Below are 19,500 nucleotides of genomic sequence, written 5' to 3'. Positions count from 1 at the left end.
TACTTTATTACATTACACTGAAATAGCCAATTTTTGATTGTCCAGTCCATTTGAATATGTGTGCGTGTATGCACATAAAAGTTTCATCTCAACACTGCATAAAAGGTATTAATTAAAACCAAGGAGGTAATAGCAGGCTTCAGTGTCGCAGATAGGTTTTTCTGATAATCTGAAGAATAAAGTGGCTCTGTGGGGCATGAAGCAGGCTCCGGTCTGGTCTTTAAATCGGGGACAACAAAGTCATACGTGAGGGCACTGAACTTTCCTCTGCCATCTGGTATATGCAGTTTCTGTAGCAATGAGCTAGAGCCAGGTGCTGTTGCCTAAAGACCAATAAAGTTAGAAAAAAAAGTTTGGTTTGTCAATATGTAGACCATTTTAATTTCACAGTGGAATCTGAATATATAAAATTTCTTCTCTCTTAATATAAGTATGGAAAGGATCTCTGTGCGAGTGTAAGCAAGTCACTCCCTTAAACACTAAGGTAAGCTTTTGGAAGGATGGCATTATCTTTTTAATTCATAAATTGACCTTTGGACATGTGTTTGCTGAATCTGTTATGGAGCCTAGAATTCCATTGCAGAGAAGTCTGTTTTGACATATCAACACAGCAGTCCTGTTCAATCTTAATCACATATTCTGGGGGTCTAAAATGCTGCAGTTTTCAGTTGAGGTGTAAGGGGACTAGCACCAGAAGGAAAAACAAGCCCACCCTCACAAGAGCACAGAAGCTCTTTATGCATAATTGTCTAGGGATTTTGGCCATGTTTAGCAGAACAGCAACTTGCAGGTCTAAGACAAGATGACTTACATTAATTGTATAGGTGCCAGGCAGGAGGAGAAGATAATATTCTCCATTTTCATTGGTTCTGTAAGGACATATGTGTCTCCTTCCAACAGCTTCCACTATCACACCTGGAACAGCTTCATCATTCTCATCCAAAACACGACCTTTTACACCTATGGCAAGAAAGAAGTCAAAAGAGGAAGAAGCAATTTCTTTTCGTTTTTGGCATGTAACTAGAAATGTAGTTTTCTGCCAAGGAAGTACAGCAACAGGACCAAATGGCACAGCCACTCGCAATCTAGTAACAGCCCTTTGTCACCGAATGCATTCTATAGTAACGTGTTTAAACACTTGCACATTCTCCAAGAGAAGAAATGTTTGGCTGATGTTTTGATTTTTATTGTGTAGATAAGAGGGGGGAAACTTGCCCTTCCTCAACAAATTTACATAGAACCAAAACACTTTTCTTGAGTGGAGGCAAAAATCACTATTCTTCCTTAGAAGTCTAGAACAAGACCAGCACATGCCTCTACAATTCCACTGAAGTTCTGGACAAAAGCCATGGCAATGCACGTATGGAGCACTGAAGTAAAGATAAAGGTACCCCTGACCATTAGGTCCAGTCATGGATGACTGGGGTTGCGGCACTCATCTTGCTTTACTGGCCAGGGGAGCCGGCGTACATCTTCCGGGTCATGTGGCCAGCATGACAGCCACTTCTGGCGAACCAGAGCAGTGCACAGAATCATCATTTACCTTCCAGCTGGAGCAGTACCTATTTATCTACTTGCACTTTGACATGCTTTCGAACTGTTAGGTGGGCAGGAGCAGGGACCGAGCAACGGGAGATCACCCCGTTGCTCTAACTATCTACTGCTTATACTGGATAGGATATTTTTTGTTGTTTATTAGGAAAACTTGACTATCCCAATTTCTTAAATTTGTAAATTGAAGGTATGGGGGAAATGTACAGACTCAAAACACAACAACAGAAGGGCACTTAACCTTTTATGGGCCAAGGGCTGTGTTGATCCACAATCAATCCCCTGCAGAGAGCATATCAATGTGTGTATGGTCACTTTTTTAATGTGTAAATGGGAGGAGCACAAAAAACTTGGCATCAAAGTAGGGACCACAGGAACAGTAAAAAAATGTAATAACAAAAATTCTTGAAGTAGGATTGGCTTGGCTACAGTATTATCAATTGAAGGAAATCTTCAAATCAGACAAAAAAATGGATTTGAGAAACATTGAAAATAGAGAAATAATTAATAAATAGGAAAATATCAAAAACAGATTATTATTAGGTTGGCAACTTAAAGATGAAGTGAAGGAGGTAAAATTGGCACAAGGCTTTGGCTATCCAATATTAATGGAAAATAGACAAATTTCACAGCTTGTTATTTAATAAAAGGAAAATTTTACGAAGATGATATACCAGTGGTATATAACCCATGCAAATTGGCTAAAATATATAAAAACAAGGACACATGGCGATGTAAACAAAAAGAAGGAACTTTATTCTACATGTGGTGGTAAAGGTAAAGGGACCCCTGACTGTTAGGTCCAGTCACGAACGACTCGGGTTGTGCTCATCTCGCTTTACTGGCCGAGGGAGCCGGCATACAGCTTCCGGGTCATGTGGCCAGCATGACTAAGCTGCTTCTGGCGAACCAGAGCAGCGCACGGAAATGCTGTTTACCTTCCTGCCAGAGCGGTACCTATTTATCTACTTGCACTTTGACGTGCTTTCAAACTGCTAGGTTGGCAGGAGCAGGGACCAGCAACGGGAGCTCACCCCGTCGTGGGGATACGAACCGCTGACCTGATCGACAAGCCCTAGGCTCTGTGGTTTAGACCACAGCACCACCTGCCACCACATGGTGGACCTGTCCCCAAATTTTAAAAAATTGGGACATGGGTCTATGAAGAGCTAAAGAAAACGCTCAAACAAACATTTATTAAAAAGCCACAGGCCTTCTTACTGGGCATCATGACCATAAACATCTCAAAAGAAACTGAAAGAGTGTTTCTGTATGCAACCACAGCAGCTAGAGTTCTAATTGCCAAATACTAGAAAGGAGAACGGGTGCCAACGAAGGAAGAGTGGCAAATGAAATTATGTGAATATGTGGAAATGGCCAAATAGATAGAAGTAATAAGAACCACTCAAATACAAAAATAAAAAAGAATGGGATTGTTTTAAAAATTATCTGTGTAAATATGGTTCTCAAAGCAATATTTGGGTGTGTATAAATTTGTTTTCACAAAATGGAATTAGAAAAAAGAAGAGGAATATAATTTATAAGGAAAAGAATGAAAACATGTTTGAACGCAGTAGAAAGATAATGAAATGAAAAGAAATGAAGCTGTAATAGGGGTAGGAGGAAGTCGACTATTGTATTAGTGAAATGAGATTAGATAGATGAATAGAATTCGTATGTTTTGTACATTAAAGAAGAAGAAAATATGATGGTGATCTGTATGTTTTTAAATTGCAATAATACTAATAACCTTTTTGAAGTTAGCCACCACTGCCAGAAGAGAAAACCTAGTTTTAAATTAAGGGAACTTGTTTTGTAGGAGGGTAGAACCTTATTCGGAATATTAGGATTAGCAGAATTAGGCTGATTCCAGGCTGTTGCTCTTTTGTGGGTGGGATTCAATCACACTGTGGCAAACCCAATTTGGACAATTAAACTGGATCTGCACGACAAAACAATTAGTATAAATTAAATAAGGAGAGTGACTGAGAAATGCTTGATGTGAGTTCATATGACCTCCTCTGGAAACAAAGCAGAACAAATGCTCAATGAACAGGCCATGTCTGGAAGTGAACTTGATGTTTTAGCCTGCTTAAAAGTTTTGCCCCTGGCAATCCATGGGAGGGCAGTGTTGCTTTACTACATAGCATGCAAACATGGTTTCCTGCTCATGTTAATGGGGATCATGCGTGAACATTGCCACTGGAGGGTACTCTTCCGTAACACTAAAGGTATGTACACATAACATGCTTTAAAAAAACAGCTGTGTTTCAATTCGATTTTGCAAATCCTGGTACACATCAGTTTGATCTGTTTTCACTCTGGTCGCTGTTTCCCATTAGCCCAAGTAGCTCAGTACTTGAGCTGTAGCCTAACTATATTCAGAGAGCCACAGGTTCCCCATCTGTCCCCTAGTTGATGAGTAGAGTCACTGACTCCTTTCTCTCTTCCTTGAACGCTACCAATCCTCATAGTATTTTCACTGTGTAAAATCGCTTTGTTCTCCGAAACAGAACTGAAACCTTTCCAGTCGCTTTCTGGCAACACATTCTCAGAAATCCTTTACTTTTAGACCCCTTCCTGAGCAATTACCATACTAATTAGAACGCTAAAGCGCTTGCGTGCAGATCTGCAGAAACTCCTTTTTACAGTAAACAATACAGTATTTATCAGAGATGTTTTCTTCATTGTTCTTTCATTAATGAACTTACTCCACAACATGCAAACCAGAGTATTAGCTATGATAGAAGAAAACTGAGTAGAGCCATCTTACCTAGATGAACTTGTTTAATGTATTCAAAAGCATTTTTATTGTCATTCCAGAAGGATGGAAGCTCATCTTTTTGTGGAAATTTACAACACGATACTTCCAGAGTAATGTCAAAGCACTGTCCCCAGATGTAGCTATAATCCTGCATCCCACCTAGAGTATGTATTTAAATGCACAGTTTACATGCCATTAAGAAAAAGTTAGCATTTTAAATACTGTCCTAAACTCCTTTGCCAGGTGCCTCAACTCATCAGCCTTGGTTCAAATGTCCCCAGGAAGCTCTCATGCTTGGCATGAGAGCAGCAAACAGCTTGTCAGCATTGTTCCAGTCCTCCAGCCGCCACCACTGCCACTTCGGCTTGTTGATCTGCTACAGCTGCCCACTGCTTCTTCCTCCCTAGACTGTCCTGTAGAATCTGCCAGTGGCAAATGACTAGGCATGGACAGTTTTCTCTTAAGTCAGAGGTTTTCAACATTTTTGAGTCCACAGCTCCCTTGATGCAGCTACATTCTTTCTGTGGCATCCCTGTGGGGTTCAGGAGCCCACTTATGTCACCCCTTGCCTGCAGAGCTGGAAGCCTCTCATCCTTTTTCAAACACTATCCCTTGTGGAGCATTCCTTCAGCCTCCTCTCCTCTTCCCTCTCCTTGGGGGTCCTCCATGCAGCTACAGCTGCTGCCCCTAGTCTCTGAGCTGCCCCCACACCCACCCCAAAGAGAGGTGCCTCCTCATACTGCCTCACAGTGGCCTGGTAAGCACCCCCTGGCCAGCCCCAGAGGCACCATTTGCCCGGGCAGCTCACAGCCAGGGCTGCTGCAACAAACAGTTATGCAAGCCTTTGGGAGGCAGAAACGTGAGACAGCATCCAAGGAAGGGAGGGAAGGAAAGGGTCTGAGGCCAGTGTTGCTCGCAGCACCCCTGAGCATCATTCAAGGCACCCCAGGGTGCCACGGCACACTGGCTGAAAGCCACTGTCTTAAGCCATTATTATTACACTGGCAGTAGGCTGCCCCCAGTTTTTCTGTGTCTCCTACCCTCATTACACAGCTGCATGCAGCTTAAAAGCTCATGTCAATGAAGTAAGAAGGAAAGGAAACACCTTTCTGCTCACTTTTCCAACAAGAAGACTGCAAAAGGCATATGGGTAGGACATTTTTTGTCTGCTTGAGTGGCAAATCAACTACAATGTAGGATTACTTTCCTGAGTTATCCAACTTATGCACACAATAGGCACAATCCTCATAAAATTTATTCTGCACACCCCCAAGCCACTTACACACACAGACACACAGACACAACACACACACACACATCAATACAAGCAAACACTTTCAATGCCTGTAAGTGTGTTGGGCACCCACTTTGGAATGCAAATGTCACTTGGCACCTCATATCACTTCAATCCACCCACCCCCCATCATCTACCTTAAGACTGAAGAACTTCGGAATTTCGGATTTTTGCCAGGAAATTGGTCCAAAAAGTAGTGGGGAATCCCCTGCTCATGGGCAAAATCGGGTCTAGCCGAGGGCCTAACCAGAGATTAGGTGTGGGGCAGGTAAGGAAACGGCTGCAAAGAACAACCAGGAGCTCTTAATGTGCTCCTGATTCCTCCTTGGCAAACAAGGCCTTGTAAGCACTGACCATCTGATGGCAGTTACAGCAGGCCCCCACAGGATCAGCGGCACTACCAAGTTCCAAAGGGAACTCCATAGTGTCCCAATCTTGCCCCAAAACAGGGCTTGCCACTAAGCTCCCATTGGTTAAGCAGCACTTTCAGCAAGCTCTGTTGGACCACCTGACACTGTGATAATGACAAGTGGGTCAAAATGGCCGGGAAAGGGGAGTGGAAGAGCTCAGGATTTGGCTTGTCATTTGGATCCTGTCTCCCCACCATGGCCTACTGATCTTGCAGGTGTTCACTGTGTTTGATTGCAATGTATTATGCATTGCTTTGCACTGGATTGCTGCAGTATTTTTTATTGCTTTGTGGATTTTTACTGTTTTAAATGATTCGTTGTTTTTATACCTGTGTACGCAGTGTAGAATATACAAAAAAAGAGGGAGAGCTTAGAGAACAACAGGGGAATTTCTTACCATAAAGCATGTACCACTGATATCCATTTGTAATACCATCTGGGAAGTATTCTGCAGAGTTACACGCATTCCCCTTTATGCATCGTGCATGTTTCTCGGATATGTTCTTGCCAGGTGCTTGAAAACATCATTATCCACAGTTCGGCTCTCATCCAGAAAATTAACAGTAACTGTGGAAAGAAAGTAACCACTAGTGGAAATTGGTTACAGTATAGATTGCGTTTTCCCTGGGTTTCTGCACCAACATATCACAAATAGTAAGTATAGCTTGCATCATACAAGCATAGGCAATTTCTGCCGCTAGAAATCCTTCCCAGTGCAAGGATTGCTAAAAAAATGTGGGCTGGCTCACCCATGAGGCAACTGAGGCAGCTGCCTCGAGTGGTGGAATCCCACAGTGAGTTCTGCCCACTACCAGAGAAGTGAGAAGAAGCTGTGGTGGTGGTTTCTGGTGAGATCTTGTGAGGAGTTCCACGACATCTCAGGTGCAAAGCAGGACGGGCCACCCCCACCACTATCAGTCGCATGTATAGCTTGCCACATTTTCAAACTTACATTACTGGCACAGCAAATTCCCTCTAGACTAGATCAAAGGCAGTGTAAGCAAGTACCACTGCAACTGTGCCTGTTGTGGCTTGGCTGGAAGTCTGTGGGAGTGTTGGCCGGTGCTACGAGTAGGACTCCATGTTATGAATTCCTGTTTTGAATATACTGCGGTCAGGGGCGTCGCTAGGGGGTGCGGTGGGGGCGGTACGCCCCGGGCGACAGGGGCCACAAGCGGCGGGGTTGGGGGCGACAAGCGGCGGGTGGGGGCGACAAGCGGCGCCCCTCCCGCCACTCACCAGGCAACGCCGGTCAACCCGGGAAGCAGCAGCGCTGCACGGGATGGGGTGCTCCCTCGGCCGTGCGCTGTTGCTCCCGGGGCGACCGGAGCGAGCGGCGGCGCATGGGGGGTGACAAGCGGCAGCCCCTCCCGCATTACCAAGCGCTGCCGCTCCCTCCGTCACCCCAGGAGCAACAGAGCACCCGGCCGAGGGAGCACCCCGTCCGTGCAGCGCTGCTGCTCCGGCGAGTGACCGGCAGCGTGGGGAGTGGCAGGAGGGGCCGGCGCTTGTCAGCCCGCACGCGCTGCGCTGGCTACGTCCCCCGGGAGCAGCAGCGCACGGTTGTGTGCGGTGCTGCTGCTCCTGGGGCAACGGAGCGAACGCGGCACGTGGGGGGACAAGAGGCCAGCCCCTCCCACCATTCAACGCGCTGCCACTCCTCCGTCAACATGGGAGCGGCAGCGCACGGCCCGAACAACGGAGTGCGCTACACGCGCAGGCGCACTCTGTCATCGGATCGCCGCTTCCACAGCCTCCTTTTGAGCCGGAGAGCTAAAAGCGAGCTCTTCGGCTTAAAAGAGGGCTGCAGAAGCGGCGCCGGCACCCCCGGAACCGCCCTGGGGGCGGAGCGTCATGACGTCACAATGTGATGTCACGCGCCCGCCCCGGGCGTTTCCTTTGCCGCCCCGGGTACCGCGGACGCTTACTCCGCCACTGCTGCCGGTATATAATCAACCTTGACTATTGGCTATGCTGGCTGGGGCTGATGAGAGTTCAAACTAGGTCTATATGATCGAGATCAAATGCTTCAAATACTTTGTATCATAGACAGAATTGAAGACCTGCCTTTGCATGTACATCGTGCAACATCAGTTATGGGTTGCCAATAGGTTTTAGTGACCCTACACTCAAGCAATAGCTTACCTGAATTGCCATTATCGAAAGGGTAACTTGCAACCAGTGATCCACCATGCAGATTAGCAGAGAGGACAAACCTTTCATTCTTTAACCAGTTCATTATAGCTTCAGTCTCTGGCTGGATGTCATAAGTATTTTGGATAAAGGCATCCGGGAAGTTCCTGTTCAGATCTTTCTGATTAGCATTGAATCTTAAGAGGGATAAAAAAAAATATTGGGCTGTCATCTAGAACATACTTTCAAACAAGTGAGTTTAGGATTGCAAGTGTTTGGTTGCAATCTGTCTGTTTAGAGCCTCTTTTAGTAGGGCCCTAGAATACTGTTGGCTATTCAGACATAGTTTTAAGCTGCCTATGGCAAGGGTTCTCAAACTTTTTGTATCTTTGAATCCTACTAATGCCTTTTGCTTACCTAAATGGAGGATAGATGTAGACTAGCCTACTGTACAAAGGTAAACATTTCATATGTTGTTCTGCCTGTTTTTGCCTCTGTCTCTTTCACCAGTGGCCTTCAGGCTGAAAGATCTCCCCACCCTTGCGTACGGGAAGCCTACTGCAGAAGAATCTTGTATTTCAAGGAGATGGCTAATCGTTTGTACAATTCTTCCTTTTCGTTTATTTGAACACCTTGTCAGAATTTTTTTGTCTGTTTGTTTGCTTGCTTTGTTGTCTTGATTTACTGTTTGTGCTCCAGGAAAAAAGTATCAGCAGGATGTGGGCCAGCTGAAAGCTGAGTGACCACCAGCAATAGTGCAGTTGCAGGATTAATTAATTAATTATTGGCGTCGCTTAACAGGTGGACTAATGAATGGAATATCCAATGGATACCTCATAGTCCTCATTATCCTCAATCATCTGGTCCAGTTGAAAGAATGAATGAAGTGCTGATACAGAAACTAAAACAGCTATAACCTCTAGCCATACTTTTCAAGGATTGGGAAAGGTGGTTGAGTAAGCAGAGTTTGAATTAAACAACCACCCCACATGCTACTCAAACACCCCTGCAGTGCAAGGTAGCGTTTGTAGCACCCATGCCACTAGACCACCTGAAGATATGAAAATGCAGCCTAACAACAACAATTTTTATTATTTATACCACACCCATCTGGCTGGGTTGCCTCAGCCACCCTGGGTGGTTTCCAACACACTTAAAAACATAATAAAACATCAAACATTAAAAACTTCCTCATACAGGGCTCCCTTCAGATGCCCTCTAAAAGCTGTATAGTTATAATGTATGGAAATATAACTTATTATCGTATTGGCCTGAATATAAGCCTCACTTTCCCCCAAATTCCAACCGTGAAAAGTTTAAAGTGAGGCTTATATTCGCAACCTTACGTGTGCAGCCAGGAGCGCAGGGCAAACAGTGCCAGGAGCGCAGCAAAGCGGTGCCTGCCCTGCGTGTAGTTCCCCATCCTCTCCAAGGCGAGGAAGGGAGAGAGCGAGGAAGGGAAAGGCCGCCGACAACGTAGCATGCCCCCACCCCCAGTACGTAGCCAGGAGCAGCGAGGAATGGAGCAGCTTATATTTGGGTTCCCCCCTTTTTTTCTCCCCCCTCCTCCAATTTCAAAGGTGCGACTTATATTCGGGTGCAGCTTATATTTGGGCCAATACGGTATATTTAGTGTACTATATATATCCTTGTGTTTTTTGCTGTCTTCTTTCTTTCTCTTTCTCTTTCTTTCAACATTTTATTTTCTTTAACGGGGAAGAAGAAGGAGGAGAGGAGAAATAAAGAAATGGTTCCTCACCCCCCATTCTTAGAAGGACCCAGATTCAAGACACCTTGGAGCTTGAGGTCCTGCAACCAGGAACAGAAGGTAAAAGCCTTTGGGCAAATGTAATGTGGGGTTCTGAAACATACTGAAAGCAAACCCTAAGGTGCTCCCATAACAATTTTCGCTCTGTTCTCACCTGCCAATAAAAGGATCACAGCTGGCATTTATTACTGATTCAAATCCGTCAGGGTTCATCGAAGGCAGGATGTGTATTCGGGTGCTGTCAAAGAGTTTTGTAATGACCGGATCACGTTGATCACTGGTTACCAAAAAGTCTATAAGATGGAGCAGCAACTCCCTCCCGACTACCTGTTTTAAGAAGCACAGAGTTGTGTGTGTTTTAAATGCAATGGACAATAAGGAGCAGGACAGGTCTTAGTTTGCCTGAGGTACAAAGATAATACATAATGCAGACCTAATACAAAGCACCGTGTTCCTTAAAATAGCAAGCAGAATATGATGGCCAACATGAATTGGGCTAAAATATATTTCCCCCAGAAATCAAACAGCCAAGAAAAACACAGCAATACTTTTCTTATGGCTTGAGCAAAAACTGTGCCAGTGAATGCTTTGGTGCATTTTGGGGCCTGGGTGGGGCTTCCCACTGAAAACCAGCTCCAGCAAAAATGCCCGTTGCCCAAGCAATGCTATCCATGTGGAAAGTGAACCAGACAGGACACAGACACAGGCACAGCTAGCGAACAATGAGTTTTCCCTCCCAATCACTGCAGCTGGAGAAAAGCACCAGTGAGTGGAAAAATCCCTGTAGCTGTATTCGTTTACATTCCCCCACACAATCATATGCACACATATGGCAACAGACAACCAAAACACATTGAATGGAAACATTTTCACAGTGTGAGCTGGCCCTATCACAGTCAGTAAGCAGCAGTTTTCAGCAAGGACTACAAGCCTGAGAATTAGATGTTATAGCCTAGCCTTCCCCAGCCTGGTGCCCTTCAGAGGTTTTATACCACAACAGCCATCACCCCTGACCATTGGTCATGGTACCGGGTAGCTGGAGCTTACTGGAGCTGTAGTCCCAAAGCAGGTGGAGGACATCAGTTTGAGATTACTGCCTACAAATTTAAGAGCATAATTATTTTCCACTCTTGGGGACTTCACAGATAATTATCATAAAGTATTGCTATGTACCCTAGATGTTCCTTAAAGCAGCACATTCTATTCTCTTTTGTCTATACTGCAGACATTGTGTTGTTACAATGCAAACTATCTTGCATGATAAAGTGTCCAACAAGTTTGGAATGCTGTGGACTTCCTACAAGTTCAGCACTTTAGCTACTGCCAGATGAGATCTGGCTTCTGGGACAGAGAGGCAAGGGGAAAGAGTGTGTATTTTTATTTTCATTTTCTAGTTAACGGAGCTGGAATGGCTTTGTAAATACATAGCTCTACTTCGTTCAATATTTCTCATGACCAAAACAGAACGACCTTTAATCAGATCTTTAATGAAATGGGACACATTTCAGAAGTTGCTCTGCCTAAAAGGAAGGGAAACTTCAGCAGGAAAATAAAAAAGAGAATGTGGCAAAAGTTTAATAAGCATGTCATAGCCTCTCTGAATTAAATGACTCTCTGATTCCCTAATGACTGAATCCTACTAAAAGACCAAAGGTAGATTCAGGCAAGAGTTTCCACACACACCTATGTGTAACTGGAAACAACTTTATTTACCACCTGGCAGGATGATAAGACAACCAACTCAGCTAGTGAATTATATGTGCACACTTTGAGGAAGCAGCCCCTTAGTAAGGCATCATCCAAGTTTGTAACCAAAGCTATGTTAGGCCAAAGGATGGAGACAAAAGCAGAAATGAGACAAGAGAGGGAAAGGTGATGGGAGGGGGCAAAGGGTCACTTTGATATCACTTGCTAAAAATGCCCCGTTCTGTCTATTACCATGGAGCGGAACTGGTAAACCTTCCAAATGCTGAATGCCAGTGCTGGGCAGGCCCAAGCAAGCCAGTAAAGTAGGCACTCAGAGACATAATAGAATAATACATAGTTCAATGGATGTTTGCTTCCGTCTCAACATTTTAAATAGGATAGCAATGACATAATGTTGTATCGTTAAAAATAGTTCTATTGCAAAAACAGAACATCACCACCCTATCCACTTATAAATGTCACCATAGCTCTTCAATATGCATCTTGTCACATTCCACGGTGCACAAAAAAACAAAGGGAGATGTTCTAGGTTTTTTCCTACCGCGGGATCTCTGACACCTTTCCTAAGCGACGATGAGCATATTCTAGTTAACATTTAATTATGAAAGGCTTTTTTCCAATTACTTTTTTGCAATTCTAATCACTGGTGTCAGCAGGAGAGTTAAAGCACAGAGGGAAGAGAAGCTCATCTCCTCTGAAAAATGTCCACCATGCACAGCAATTATGCTTGAAAACAGGCTCCCCTTGCAGCCAATTTTTCCAAGCCCAATTATAAAGTTTGTTAGATACAAGTCATTTTTGTCCTGTTGGTACCATCATGATCCCACTTCAGCTGAGGAACATTGTAGTTGTATTCACACATGAATGATAAAGTAGGGACCTAATTCCTAGTTGCTCCTGAAGCAGTTGTTCTGTGTCAAACTGCAACTTCAAGGAAATAATGTGAGATGTTGTGGGGATCAGCAGCAACAGCAGCAATAGTTATTTATTAAAGCACCAAACATATACTATGTGCTGCATATGAATAAAATGCACGGGTTACTGCTTGCAGTGCTCACAATCTAAAAGGAAAAAGAACGAGATAGGCAGAATAAGGAAAACTTTGCTAGGCATAACTAAAGGGTTTACAATTAAACCTACACTACAATTAGCTGACAATAAAAATTATTCAAAGGAAGCAGTGCCTCATCAAGAGGGAAATGCAAGAGAAGACATGAGTCCTTAAAGGAGGATGAAAAGAAAGGTTGGCAGGTATCTGTTCATAATTACCCTTTAGCATAAGCTCACAGAGCAACACACACACACACACACACACAGCGAAAAGAGTAAAACTATGCAATAAACATTCAAAGGTAAAATAACATCAACAGAAACAGCAGCAACTAAACTTGGCTAAGCCATAAAACAGCAATTAAAGTATTCAACATACTAAATCACTGGGGGGGGGAGGATGGGGTAGGAATTAATGAAAAGCCAGGCCCCACACATGAGGAAAGTACAGAAGTGAGCATTAGCACAAGGAAATCAATAACTTCGTATTTGATGAATGGCGAGACTAGGACTGGGGAACCTTTCTGAACTAGGGTGCCTTACCACCCACACCAAACCCCACAGGCCTCTGTCAATCACCTGGCATCAGGTGAAATCCTTATCTGAAACTACTGGCTTTGCAGTGCACTTTCTCTTCCCTCAGAATGCAGGGTGGTGTGAATTGCATAGCGTACTCTGTGTGGGAAAGTAGGGTGGATGGTCCTGCCCTGGGGTGGTGAGTGGATCTGATGGCTCCTTGGTCCCTCTTTCCACTCCCTTAATTGTAACGGGAGAAGATATCCATGTCTATTGAATTGGGGGTGGGGGTGTCTAACGCACTATTTGGCTTACCTTCCTTTCCACTTCATTTTTCACATTTAAAATGGAAAATAAGGTTAGCCTACTTCACCCATGCCATAATATGGCATTGTTCAATTTGCATAGAACTAAATTATAGTTTTACACAAGTTTCATGTTATGGAATTAATTAAAACCACACACCACCAAGTAATAAAATTAGCCTTTGGTAAGCTCTTCAGTAATGCAAATTGAATGTTATCACTGCATAATAAATAAATAAATAAATAAATAAATAAATATCTCACAGCAGACAGGCAAACACTTCCCAAAAAGCTTCTTCCTGTTGTTCCCCCCAACCCAACCACCCTGATATGGGTCATATGTGGTTTTGTTTGCTTGCTTAAAAAAAGCCATGCTCATATTGGCACTGTCAAGCGCTGCTAAAAATAATGCTTCTTTGTTAGCACAGTCAGGCCTCTCCCCATCAGCAAAAATTTAGAACAATGCTATTACTTTACTGCTGTCAAGAAAGAGATTGTCCTTAATATATTTTCAACCCGACTAGAATTTGTTGTTTGGAGTACACAATGATTTACACGCTGGGTTCTCCTTTTCCCGGTTCTGGATGAAAGAGAAGTGTGCCTTGGAGGAGAAGGGGCTGCAATCCATATTAAGACAGCATTTTGTTACAGCAGCAGGTTGTTTTCCGTTATTGTGGCACCTACCTGTATAAATTCACATCCTCAACCTCTTACCCTGAGCTAGCCAGTCTCTTTTATCTTCTTCTCTGCAACCTGCAAGCTCCTTAAAGGCTATCATCCCTCAACCTGTGAAGAGTGAATTGCCAGAAGCAGGCAACCACGGTAACTGCTCTTTGCCTTCCTAGTATCCTCAGTAAGACATAGTCCCCTTATTACGAAGCTTTCCCTGGCTAGCAGCATATGACGTTAGCTGTATAGGTGATATCACATCCATATAATAAACCAGTATTGAGCATTTAGACATACATACATATTATATATAAATGTTTTTAGTCCTCGCTATTGCATAAAGAGAGTCCAAAACCTTTAGGCATCCAACAGGATAGAACTCTCTGTGCATGTGATGTACTGTATTTTTCCATCTATAAGACTCGGTTTCTTCCTAAAAAATAATGTCAAAAAGTAGGGGGTGTCTTATACATGGGGCCATCTCCCCCCATTTTCTTAAATCTGAGTCCCCAAAAATAGGAGGCATCTTATAGACTGAAAAATACGGTATGTGTGGAATTCCTGCACACCTGAGGATCTCTAGGGGGGTGGGTGTTATTGGGTTGTTGTCGTTATTTTGATTATGTATTTTGTGGTTTTATATTTTGATTTGATTTTGTGAACCACCCTGAGACCTGCGGGTATAGGGGTGGTATATAAATTCAATCAATCAATCAATCAATAATCTTGATGGACAAAGTCCGGAGCATGCCATGTGGACTGGTTCGCTCCCAAAATGAATGAAGTGGCCAAATACCCCAGCTGATAAATCTGTGGGGTTGAGAAGCGACAGCAATCAGACAAGCCACATACGGTAAGTACTTGAGTTCTACAGATGGTTATGGAAAGTTAAAAAGCAAAACACAAATGCCAAGATGTTCCACTGGGAAAGCTCTGTCAGCGCTTGTTTGGATCATGGTGGAAACCTGGTGAAGGCCTAGAAAACACTAGAAAAGGGCTTCCTGGTTATCATTTTTATGGATTTATTAGTGCTGCCAGGCCAGCTCTCGATCCTTCTTTCCCCGTCCCTTCCACATTCCTTACTTGAGGAACCAACTGCTTGTACAGTATGCAAAATATTCTGCTTTACCTTCCAGTATTAGCACTGTGTGACTGTTAACGCTTTTTCTACCTGCAAAATGTATCGCTTCAGTCAGGCCTCTTGAATTGAGGCTGAAACTTGAGAATGAACTGAGGACAGAGAAAGGAACCATTGTGTGGCTAAAATGCTTAACCTCTCTCTCCCCCGCAGCCAATCCTAGACATTCCACAATTATTCCTTACTGCACTGGCAAAATATATACACGCTGCACTTCAGAGTGTAGATAGGAATCTGTCAATATTTTCCCCTAATGTTTTTAAGAATTTTGTTTAAAAATTTGCCCAAAGAAACCATTGTCTCCCATGCCCAAATACGTCAGGATTTTCCTGGATATCTGGGAAGCAGCAGTGTCCGGGTGGAAATTGGTCAAATGTCCAGGAAAATCCAGACGTACACTGGTGCCTCGCAAGACAAAATTAATTCGTTCCGGGAGTGCTATCGTATAGCGGAAATTTCGTTTTGCGAAGCACGGTCGGAGGAAGCGCGGCTTTACGAAAGGAAAAAAACCCACAAAACGTTATCGTTTTGCGAGTTGCGGCCATAGGAAACTTCATCTTGTGAAGCACCCTTTTGCTAGCGAATGCCTTTCGTCTAGCGAGGCATTCATCTAGCGAGGTACCACTGTATGACAACTCATGTTTTCCCATAAAAAATAGCTCTTTAAAAGCATTTTTAAAAGAAGCTATTTTGCCCAAAAAGCTCAACAACTTTTTCCCAAACTAAAAAAAAATCTTTTAATCAACTTTGCCAAAAAGTCTGGATTTTCACGATTTGAAATATGGCAACCCTAGTTTTACCCGTGCTATTCATTATTATTGTGATGCTTTGAGAGATATTTTCATTGGATTAAAATAATTATCTTCTATAGGAATTCCTCTAAGGATTAGATATGTCTTTTATAAATAAATTATTATTCAAATGGATCAAAGCACAGAAAAACTCCAGGATTACTTACAAAATAGAATAATCCACCCCACTTAAAAGTTTGACCTTTCTAAAATAAAAATTGCCAACGAAGTCAATGCATGATAGTTCAAATAAACTTTTAAGGAACGACTGGAGCTGAGTGATGTCACAAGAAATCATTACATTGGGTGGTATTCTACTAAGTTTTCCTCAGAGTAGACCTATTGAAATTAAGGAATCTAATTTAGTCATGTTTATTAATTTCAGTAGATCTACTCTCAGTAAAACTTAGCTGAATGCCACCCATTATTTCTTTTAATTCAGCCTCACACTATTAGTAACACACACAGAAACACATCTTGAAAAATAGGAAAGGGGAACAGAGCACCTCTTTCTCTCCCTCTTAATTGGCCTTAGGTGTCCATTTACACAAAAAGTTTGAAAACCTTGTGTCCCTTCCCCTGCAAGGGACAAGAAACACCTCAGAGACATAAATATGGGATTAGAAAGGAACCCATTGATCCAAATAGTTTATACATTATTCCCCTTTACCAAAGTGCACCAATTTCACCAGAGGTAGAAGATGGGAAATGGTGTTGTTTATCATCAAGGTAAAGGAAAGAAATACATCTGAAGAGAAAAGGAGTTAAAAGTAGAAAAGAATGAGAAGAGAAAAGCATCAGTCCACTCCAGGTTAAAATAGAGGAAACACTGGCTGTTACTGTAATCATACTACAGAAGGCCTGCACACATAATATCCAAGTACAATTAATGCTCTTTTTATATAAAAAAACGAGGTGCCAGTACTAATATCTTGATAAATGCTAGCACACAATGGTTCCAAGCCACAGGCAGCAAAGAGAGAGAGGTGATAGTAATCTGCACCCGTGACTACCATTACAAAAAAGCTCCAATTACTATTAACACATTATTTTCATAATGTATCATTCTTTTCATGTTGCCATTTGAGACGCTGTCTCGACAATATTGATGTAATCAGAATTCAGCTTTGGCAACAAGATAAAACTAGCCTTGGAGAACTTAGCAGGACAATTATTGTTTGGTATGCTCTTTCGAATTATTAGTGAAGGCTTCCAAAAATTCACAAAGTAAGTCAGATTATGACTTTTTCTGTCATTTGTTTGTTTCCTAGGGGTCCTAGGAAATTCACCAGGAGGATCATATGTATCATTCTCTCCACTATTGCTTTCTTCAGCTGTTATCAACTGAGGTAAAGAAAGTCTAAAACCAAGTCTTGAGGAATGATCGAAACAGATGGATCTTCTAAATATTACGTGTGACAGGCCCTTTGATAATATTTATCACATCACACACACACAAACACACACACACACTTCGATTCCCCCATGACACTTCCATCCTTTGATTCTGAATCCCTAGAGAGAGAGAGAGAAATGTTACCAGACTTTATAAATGCATCTCTAGCAATTTGGCAAAAACTTAAGTAAGACTTCCATGAGTATCTGATCTCAGCTGCTTCCAAGATATCTGGCAAACAATGCTGTAAAGGAAACCACAACAATTGAAGTAGTAGACGTACCTCATCCCCATGCATATTAGCAACATAGTTGAACTCTGGTATGCCAATCCTATGTTGGGTTGGAAACCTTCCCAGAGCAAGAACCCACAGGTCTCTACCTTTAAGTGAAAAGAAATTTTTATATATATATACCATGGCAAAATAATGCAAAGTAAACAAATGAAGGGCTATATCTCCTTTGGCTCAATTGAATCCCCCCGTCAAAAAAAAAAGAAACTTCCTAGAATAATAGGCACGGGGTCTCCTGACTGATAAGCAGTTGGGCTGCAATTCACCATGGAATTTTTTGGTGCAATTGTTGTGTTTCAAGTATGGGTAACTATGTACAGAATTGCAACCCAAACATTGCTTTTTTAGCTTAAGCCAAAAATAAAATGTAAACAATATTATTAAATAAAAACTGTCAGAAATGTTTCCTTAGTCTTAAAAGCTTAACCCACTTCTACAAACAAAGACTTATTTAATAGAAGAAGACTTAAAAATATGTATCAACAGGAAATCAGCTGCAAAGGAATAATGGGGGGAAAGTAAAGCAAAAAAAAAAAAGGAGCTTACTAAAAAGCAACAGAATAGCATATAAGGCACGAGAATTGACTTTCTTAACAAACAAATACTGGCATGAATTTCTGGTCTGAAACTGGAAAACCAAATTTAGCTAAAGGCAACTACAGGGTCAAACTACGAGGCAGACTGAGGCAGTCTGGGCTGCCCAGGACCTCCATACACTCTGCCCAGGTCAGCGCCCCAGGTTGGCCACTTCAGTGCTGCTAATGCAATGGTTTGACTTCACCTCTGGAGGCGCACTCCATTGTCTCATAAATTATATCAGATTAACTACTGTATACATTTGCTGCCACCCATTAAAAAATTCTAAAACCTTGATGATGCAGGACTTCCCTTTGCAGAAGCCATGCTGTTTCTACCTCAGTAACATTTCTTTTTTTGGGTGTAATTATTGGTTTCATAATGCTTTACACCAAGAGGTTAGGCTGATTTCCTAGGTCCCACAATATAACATTAAGAAAAATGCTGTTACACCAACCGCATTCATACTTCATGATAAATCATAGTTAATGCTTTAGTGCAAACATGGAAATCACTCCTGCTTTGCTCTACTCGGTGCGACGAACCACATAGTTTAATGTCCAAACCAAGGATTATAGTTTGCTTCATTGGAACAAACCGTGATCAAGAAGCCATGAGTAAACCTTGGCTTCACACAATGGTCTGTGGTTTCCACTAGGGGACGAATGAACCTGCACAGTCACACTGAACAGTAAACTTTGAATGATTTACCGTAATGTGTGAATGCTCCAGCAAGGAGATTTAATGGAAAGTAACTTATTTGTTACTTATTTGGGACATGGGTGGCGCTGTGGGTTAAACCACAGAGCCTAGGGCTTGCTGATCAGAAGGTTGGCAGTTTGAATCCCCACGACGAGGTGAGCTCCCATTGCTCGGTCCCTGCTCCTGCCCACCTAGCAGCTCGAAAGCACGTCAAAGTGCAAGTAGATAAATAGGTACTGCTCTGGTGGAAAGGTAAATGGCGTTTCCGTGCGCTGCTCTGGTTCGCCAGAAGCAGCTTAGTCATGCTGGCCACATGATCTGGAAGCTGTCTGCAGACAAACGCCGGATTCCTTGGCCAGTAAAGCGAGATGAGCGCCGCAACCCCAGAGTCATCTGCGACTGGACCTAACGGTCAGAGGTCCCTTTGCCTTTAACATA

General features: G+C 42.9%; 1 protein-coding gene across 1 annotated transcript in view; it reads right to left on the bottom strand.

The window, feature by feature from the left end:
* Nucleotides 1-31: 31 nt before the first annotated feature.
* CPM (carboxypeptidase M) overlaps nt 32-19,500 on the bottom strand; it is a 33,075-nt gene continuing 13,606 nt past the window's right edge. The window contains 8 exon segments of the mRNA XM_033162903.1: nt 32-323; nt 812-960; nt 4,325-4,474; nt 6,417-6,515; nt 6,518-6,586; nt 8,165-8,349; nt 10,075-10,247; nt 17,776-17,873. Of these exon segments, the coding sequence (XP_033018794.1) occupies nt 84-323; nt 812-960; nt 4,325-4,474; nt 6,417-6,515; nt 6,518-6,586; nt 8,165-8,349; nt 10,075-10,247; nt 17,776-17,873 (1,163 nt within the window). The 3' untranslated portion in view covers nt 32-83.

Source organism: Lacerta agilis, chromosome 10, assembly GCF_009819535.1.
Source record: "Lacerta agilis isolate rLacAgi1 chromosome 10, rLacAgi1.pri, whole genome shotgun sequence".
Classification (NCBI taxonomy): Eukaryota; Metazoa; Chordata; class Lepidosauria; order Squamata; family Lacertidae; genus Lacerta; species Lacerta agilis.
This window is presented reverse-complemented; position numbering and strand designations above follow the sequence as displayed.